Source organism: Laetiporus sulphureus (assembly GCF_001632365.1).
Source record: "Laetiporus sulphureus 93-53 unplaced genomic scaffold LAESUscaffold_106, whole genome shotgun sequence".
In the NCBI taxonomy this organism is placed as follows: domain Eukaryota; kingdom Fungi; phylum Basidiomycota; class Agaricomycetes; order Polyporales; family Laetiporaceae; genus Laetiporus; species Laetiporus sulphureus.
This window is the reverse complement of record NW_024468615.1, coordinates 27,268-35,328: the sequence shown is the minus strand read 5'-3', so window position 1 is coordinate 35,328 and position 8,061 is coordinate 27,268. Positions and strand designations below refer to the sequence as shown.

The following is an 8,061-nucleotide window of genomic DNA, read 5'->3' as shown; positions in this document are numbered from 1 at the left end:
ATGTTGTCCTTGGCTTCCTGAAGAAGCTCTAATATTATAAGCAGCTAAAGAGGAATGTCTCAACAAACTCAGAGATCAAAGTCTCCACTGATTGAACACTGTGTGACAACATCAGTGTGATCTTGCTTGCTAGAGAATTAAAGGCATACTGAATTCTTTCCTCTCTACCAATGCACTGTACTTTGTGATCTGAGGCTGCTATACAAGGGGCTTGCAGTGTGAGAGGCATACCATGACATCATCTCATGTGAGGACTTCTATCATTGCTATCTTACCAGGTTCAAACTCAGGTGCATTGCAGAAAAGTTGAAGGAGGCAGCATGACATGTTAGACCTTGTGCAGAGTGTCAGAGCCACAGTCAGTGCTCCAGCTCTTGAGATGAGATGTAATGCAAACACCTTGACAAAAAGTCTTGAGATGTCTTGACCAGTCTTGTTAACTTCAACATGGAGATAGCTAAGTGACACCTGAATCAAGTTGACTCCAAGCGTGTGTGCAAGAAGTGCATGGAGTTTTGGCTCATTGAGTTAACAATGAGCTCATGCTCATTTAGAAACATTTGCCAACAGATTATGGGAGTGAAGAATAAAGCCAGAGACAAATGGGTTTAGAGAAATTTGAGATGCAACTTTGTCTCATTCTGTTGTACTTCATATGTGCTGATTTATACTGTCACTGTCTATACTAATAATGATGATCATAGTATTTTTTTAAATGCAAATGCATCATTGTATCACAAATATGTGAAGGCATCATTATACTGCAGATCTGCTTGTTCACTACTTTCACTTCATTGCACAAGTGTGTTGTGCTCTATGTGCTTTAGTACTTACCGTTCAATGACACTAGATGAAGCAATCAATAATTTGAGGTGAAAGATGATAAAAATATTAAACAAAAAGTTCAAATTTTGTACGCATCTTTACTATCAATTTGTGATAAAAATATTTTTAAATATTTTTAACATCTTTTGTTGTGAAAGATGATGAAAAAATTGAAAGGAGATTGGATGAAATATTAATAATCATTTCTTCAATCATTGTACAATCTTTCATACAAAACTACGATGAAAAGTTTTAAAATCTTTTTTCACTTTTTTTGATCAAAGTTAATGAAAATATTGTGACTATATCACCTCCTTATTTTTATATACTAAGCTAATACTACAATATGAAGGTTAATACTCAGATTCACATGTTCACACTATACTAGTACTATAATCAGAAGAGTAATACTGAGATTCTAATGTTAGCAGTATGCTAATACTAAGATTGAAATGCTAGTACTACATATGCTAGTATTAAGGTCTGAAGGCTAGTACTATGCTAGTACTAAGCTTGTACTAAGGTCTGCAGATTAGTATTAAGGTTTGAAGGTTAGTGCTAAGTATGCTAGTACTAAGCTGGTATTGAAGTTCAAATGTTAGTACTATGCTAGATACCAAGCTAGTACTAAGGTCTGAAGATTAGTACTAAGTTCTGAAGGTTAGTGCTAAGGTTCAAAGGCCAGTGCTATGCTAGCACTAAGCTAGTATTAAGGTTCAAATGCTAGTACTATGCTAATACTATGCTAGTACTAAGGCTTCAAGAGATGATACTGACATGTGAACCTAAGTATTAACCTTTATATTCTAATATTAGCTTAGTATAGAATGATAATGATGTGACATGGTCACAATATGTGCATTATCTTTAATAAGAAAAAATGAAAAAAGATTGTGAAACTTTTAATTACAACTTTGTCTAAAAGATTGTAAAACAGTTGAAAAAATGATTGCTAATATGTTGTCCAATCTTTTTCCAATCTTTTCATCATCTTTGACAAGAAAAGATGTTAATAATATTTTGAGTCCTTTTATCACAAATTGACAGTGAAGATGCTGAAAAGATTTAAACCTTTTCTTCAATATCTTTACCATCTTTCACCTCAAATTATTGATTGTTTCACCCAGTGCAAAAACCTCTCACCAATGATGATGTCAATGAACTTCTGAAGAGAAAGCTATCATAAAAAGTCTGAACTTGTAGGTTTGCCTTGTCTCATGATTTCTAGGCATCAATGACATCATATATTGACTGCATGTCAGAAAAATTTCAGAAAAATGTAATATAGTACTATACCAATTGATAGTGAATGTTCGAATGGAATGCATGCAATATTGTGATATCCTTGATTTGTATCTCTGCCTGCAGTATAGTTTGTACATCACAATAAATAGCCTCTACAGGAGAGGCTTGAGGCAAAATGAAGCTCTGTCTTTGCTTCTCAGCAGGGGTTTCAGGTCATCATGCTATAATATATAACATGGGATAGAAAAGTATACAAATGCATCAAAGAACTGTCAGAAGCACCACGATTACATATGAGCACCTACCAAGTGTGCATCAATCTTCTTTCTCATGAGCAACTCCAGATATGTTCAACTATAACATAATGCTCTATGTTGTCAGTAATCTCAGCTATGTCTGCCACAGTCACTTCATCTGCTGTTGACATTTTTCTGCTAACCAAATTGATGCAGGTCAACACAAATGTTCAGCTGAAATCTAGCCTTGTGTATGAGCTGTTGTAATCTTTTCATTGATGACTCATCTAAGGCATTATGAATCCTCTGTCTACTATGAGTCCATCACTCAAGGAAGATGCACTGCATAAATTCTCTAATACAGTCACCATCAAATGCAAGGTGCTCTCTAATTTGATGACTCATTCATCCAGGACATCTGATGAGAATGACAAAGTATTGAGTTTGAGATGTTGTTGATCTTGGTCAAATATGGTGTCTTATAAGTTGTATGGTTTGAAATAGACCTGCATGGAATACATATAAGACCAGAGCTGAACCTATTCAAGCACTTAGTTATGGCTTGACAATGGCTTTTGATCCAATCTTCCTCTTCGCTCACATGCATCTCAATATCATAAATGGTGAAATCTAGAGCTGATAGCACAGTATCCATTTCATATCATGAAGTCTTCTCTGCATCATGTGCTGAGTATCTATCAAAGATATGACTATTCCGAATGACTTGTCATTCAGGTTATAACATGCTTTCGACGAACGGGTGATTACATAAGTCAGAAACCCATTTTTTTACCCACACCTATGGCTCCAACGGTGCCCCTGTTTCATGCTTGTGGTGCTGATTGCATATGTTGGCGGTCTCTGCTCCCTGTAGCTTCTTTTTCTCTGTCACTCTATTCGTCATCGTCCGACTTTATTCACGTCCTGTGTTGTGTGGCCGATAGTCCTGCCTATAACTTTGCTATCTATGTGCAGGGCCATTCTATAGCCCGCATGTCTTTATTTGTTGATTGCACCCCTCGTCCATCCAATGAGGCTGCCGATCATCGCTGTAACGTTTTTGCTGTCTGTGAGCTTTCGTTCATGGCACCGGGATTAAGGAACGACTCCCGGCTTCTGTATTGCAGTTCGTTCCTGCTGTTTCATGGATTTACTGTCGCTGGTATGAACGGGCGCTTGCAATATGATCTTCCCATATCGTTTCTCGCCGGTCGGATCCCTTATCGGTCTTTGATCCTGTTGCTTCGACTGCATGGTATCAGGCTCAGACAGTCAGAACGATTACTTGATGCCATTGTGTGCACGCCACAGCACCATATTTGCGATGATATGTGTCCTTCTACATTATGTGAATTTGTTGCTTTGCCAGTAGATCATACCATCGAAGACATTTCCTGTTCGTCGGTAATCCCACACGCATTATGCCATCCATATCCCATTGTGTTTGGTGCAGCGCGTGATGACTGTGAGTCTGTCTAATTTGTTTGCTCGTTAAAATGGTGTCTTGCTTTGCAGACAGCATTTCGTGTAGATGATTTTGCAGTTGAGGTGCCCCTGTCGTATTTGGTGCTTGTCTTGCCGCTTGATGCTATGCTTGATGTGGCCATTGTTTATGGTATTGTTATCAGTGAATGCAATCATAACACATTCAATGTTAGTGTGTTGCTTACCATCCATCAATGTTGCGCGTCGTCGTGTGAGCAGATCGTCACTGTATTTTGCCACGTTGTGGACTCCGCTTCGACGTCATCGGTGTCTTCTTCTATGCCAATGAATGATGTTTCTGACGTTCATTTATCCTCGTCTTGCAGTGCCACTCAGTTCCCCCCTGCTCCGTTAAGTAATGTGGCTATGGGGAACATTGTCAGGCAATGGTGTGATAGTTTCTCTCCCATTGTTATTGGTGAGTGGCCATGTGCAGTGTGTGCTCGTCTTGTGCAGTTATTGTGTTTGAGTCATCACGCTCTGACGTCTATTGATCTTCATCCTTTGGTGCACTCTGGTGATGGCATTACATGTGAGGAGCGTCAATATGCTACAGATGCTACTGTTGAGCTTTGAGGACTGGTCCTATATGCTGATGCTGTATATTTGTATGAAGGCGAGAATGTGGTCGACATTTGTGACTTGTGTCTCAGCACGCTTAGCTGCCACACTTTACCTTGAGAGTCACTCGTGAACGGTTTATAGGTGGGTGACGTTCCTGTGGAGTTGCACAATCTTTCCTTTGTTGAGAAACTTGCAATTGCTAGATGCCGTCACAATGCATTCATTGTTAAGGTTGACAAGGGTCAATGTAAAATGAGGGTGAATGCGGTCGTTTTTGCGCAACCAGTCAGAACATTTTTTGATGTGCTCCCGCCGCCTCAGTCCGACCTTGATTTGTGTCTTGCAGTGTTATTTACTGGTCCGTGTCAACCTACTGATGATGACTTCAAATGCACTTCACTTTTGCTGCACCATATGGCTGTCTATGCTGCTCTTCATTGGCTGCGATTGAATCATGCTGATTACCGTGATGTGATCGTGTTTGAGGACAACCTCGCTACATATTTCGAGCGTGTTCCTCCTATGTCAGTGATATATCACTGAACGGATGGTTCTACAGAGGGTCATAGCATGTCAGTTTCTGAGACTGATGTTGAGCTCAGCACCGAGAAAGGAATGTGTTCATTTGCTGTAAATGCATTAACAGGCACAAATCTCACAGACATGACATATAATGATCGTGTGGCACGTGCGTTGAATCATTTTCACCATGGTGGTCGTGTGGTCGCATATGGTCATGCCCATGAACCTGAGTCCATATTCAATAATTCGCATTTATACCCATCGATATTCCCTTGGCTATTTCCATTTGGGTTGGGTGGTATAGGTAACAATAAGATCCACACGTGCATAGACCGTCGGATGCAGGTCCATCATTTACTGATGTATGCTGATCGAAGATTTCAGACTGATGAATACTTTCTGTTCATCGCATTCAATCAAGAACAGATAAGGTCATCCAGCCTCGGTGGTTATCTGTTAACGCATAAAAGAAATATGACATCTGTTGTCGAGCAACTGCTTAATGTTGATATGGTCGCATTGCAGCGTCTCGTCGATCGTGGCGAAGGCTCTGATAGTAAATACCTTGCACCTCAGGATGATGCAGAACGTGAGTGTTTCAAACTGTTAAACTTGGTTGATCATGTTGCAGGTCACGTCGATGGCTCTGCTATGGCTCGCAAATATCAGCGTAGTGAGATTCGGTCGATGATCATAAAACATGACATGCCAGTGTTTTTTGTAACATTTGCACCCGAGAATTTCAAACATCCTCTATGCCTGTATTACTGCAGTGAATGTATTGACCTTGCAGATGCTAGTACAGGTTTGCGTGATGATGGGACGTGTTTGCGCATCATTGTGTGAAATCCAGTTGTGTGTGCTAGGTTCTTTCATGTGATGGTTCTTGCATTTTTCAAGTACATCGTCCGTGCCGGTACTGATGAGGACGGCATTTTTGGTCATAATTCTGCCTATTACAGAACTGTGGAGTCTCAGAATCATCTCACTCTTCTGTTACATGCTTTGCTTTGGGTGGCGCACTCGCTCAGCCCTCAGGAAATCTGTGACCGACTGCTATCCAATTTCAGCTTTCAATTAGAATTGATTGCTTGACTGAAACATTGCCATTCAGGTGACTATTTCACAGGTGATCGTGATATGATTGCATCTCATTTTGAAGCAGGTGAATATGCTTTCGATCCACTGACAATGTTACCCATTCCTCTGCCTCCGCTTTCTTTCACTTCTTCCATCGATCAATGGTATTCTGCCTTTCTGAGAGACGTTGACAGCATTCTATACAGCTCTAATCAGCACCATTGTGGTAAAGGGTGTCAGCGTATATATAACAGCATGAAACAATGTCAGGCCCACTTTCCTCGTGAAATTATTCCTGAGACTATCGTTGATTTGAACAATGGTGCGTTGCGTTTCAAAAAATTGGAACCTTTCCTTAACACTTTCAATCCTGTGCTGACATATTGTTTTCGTTGCAACACTGATGTTACGTGTATGTTGTCAGGGACACATGCTCGTGCTGTGGTGGCTTATATTTCAGACTACATTACAAAAACACCGTTATCTGCACATGCAGTTTTTGAGGCAGTTCTCAATGTGCTTGGTCATTTAGTGACATGTTCTCTGAGCATCAATCTGATGCTCACAAGGCTCAAACAATTCTGACATGGGCAGTGAATAGCTTGACTGCAAAAATGGAGACTGGCAGACCCATGATGGCTCTGTATCAGCTCAGATTGCCGGATCACTTTGAGAGTGATCGGTTCAATTTATGTTTCTGGTCATCATATGTGTTGTATACGCAACATGCTGATAAGCCATCATCTGTTTTGCATGAACAATTTGTTTCGATGATGTTGAAAACCATAATGATGTTGACAATGGTAATGTCGATGCTAACGAATGTGTTGTTGTGGGTCTCGTCAATGGGTGAGTGGTCAAGCTAAATCATGTCAACGATTATCTATACCGTCCTGATTATTTTTCTTCTTGGTGCTTATATGATTATCGTGCACTCTGACACCCGTGTTTTGAGGAACAGTGCTTCCAGTGATAAAATATATACTACTGAGCATAGGTTTCTTGGCACACATCCTTTGCATTCGACTCATGCCCATGTCGAGTTGGAACAGCGGCTGTCATACACCATCAATTTTGTTGGTCGTGCATTGCCTCATTCTGAAAAGGGTGACAGGGATCTATATTGTCGGACTATGCTGATTTTTTTAAGCCTGGTGGATGGAGAACTGGCTGCGATCTCAAACTGGCTCGACAGTCATGGAAAGATGCACTCAGGCATACCACATTTTTGGTCGAGCATATGCTAATTATGAAAGGTATGAACATTTTGTGTGAGTGCAACGATTCCAGAGATGACTTCACTGCGCAACGGAGGCAACATCCTCACTCAAACTTAGGGCTTACATTTATCAATCAACATGATATGGATCACATCGATGCAGATAACGGTGAACAAAGCCTGCTTGAAAACAGCACGCAAGATGATTGGATATGACAGATCATTCACGCTGATGCCATCGTTGGCAAGAAAACAGCTCGTAAGCATTCTGAAATTGACAGCATGTGTCATCTCCTTAGCACTTTACATGGTGATGACATCCCTTCTCCGGATGAATATATGCATGAATCTTTTTTGCCGCTTCGGCACAGGCCACCTACTCTGCGGAAGGAACTGTTGATGCAATCTAAAGAACAGGAAGTGATCAAACGTATGGGTATCAAACCCTCTTCTGAGCCATTCACCTCTTCGCGGCCACTTTCACTTACTGATCCTTCATGGCTTGATACTGTTAAGATCCTTTCATCTGTGCATTACAGATGCCTGCTGATGCCAGTAGTACAGATGAAACTGGTGTCGCACTTCCGCTTCAGGATGCAACATTATGTATATGTTGTGCATGCTGTGCTTACTGAATACGACCTCAATGATGAACAGCAGTGAGCATTCATGATTGTCTGTGATTTCGTGATACATTGTGACTGAAAAGGTTTACGAATGTATCTTGGTGGTATGGGCGGCACGGAAAAATCCCAGGTTATTCATGTGCTGGTATGTCTGCTTGAACGTCGTGATGAGAGCTTTCATTTCGAACTCGTCGCCCCTACAGGATTCGCTGCAGCATTAATCAATGGCTCTACATATCACTTGTTACTCAGATTTGGC

At 40.7% G+C, this 8,061-nt stretch overlaps 2 protein-coding genes across 2 annotated transcripts; both read left to right on the top strand.

Moving 5' to 3' along the window:
- Positions 1-4,496: 4,496 nt before the first annotated feature.
- LAESUDRAFT_667481 (uncharacterized protein) lies at positions 4,497-4,898 on the top strand (the record flags this gene model as incomplete). Its single annotated transcript, XM_040905307.1, has 1 exon — positions 4,497-4,898. A coding segment is annotated over one exon (402 nt), but the record flags the coding sequence as incomplete, so codon positions are not given.
- A 1,119-nt stretch (positions 4,899-6,017) lies between these two features.
- Positions 6,018-6,542, top strand: LAESUDRAFT_667463 (uncharacterized protein; the record flags this gene model as incomplete). The annotated part of the gene is made up of 1 exon (XM_040905306.1): positions 6,018-6,542. The coding sequence occupies one exon, from the start codon at positions 6,018-6,020 to the stop codon at positions 6,540-6,542; it is 525 nt and encodes a 174-aa protein (XP_040757604.1).
- Positions 6,543-8,061: the final 1,519 nt, after the last annotated feature.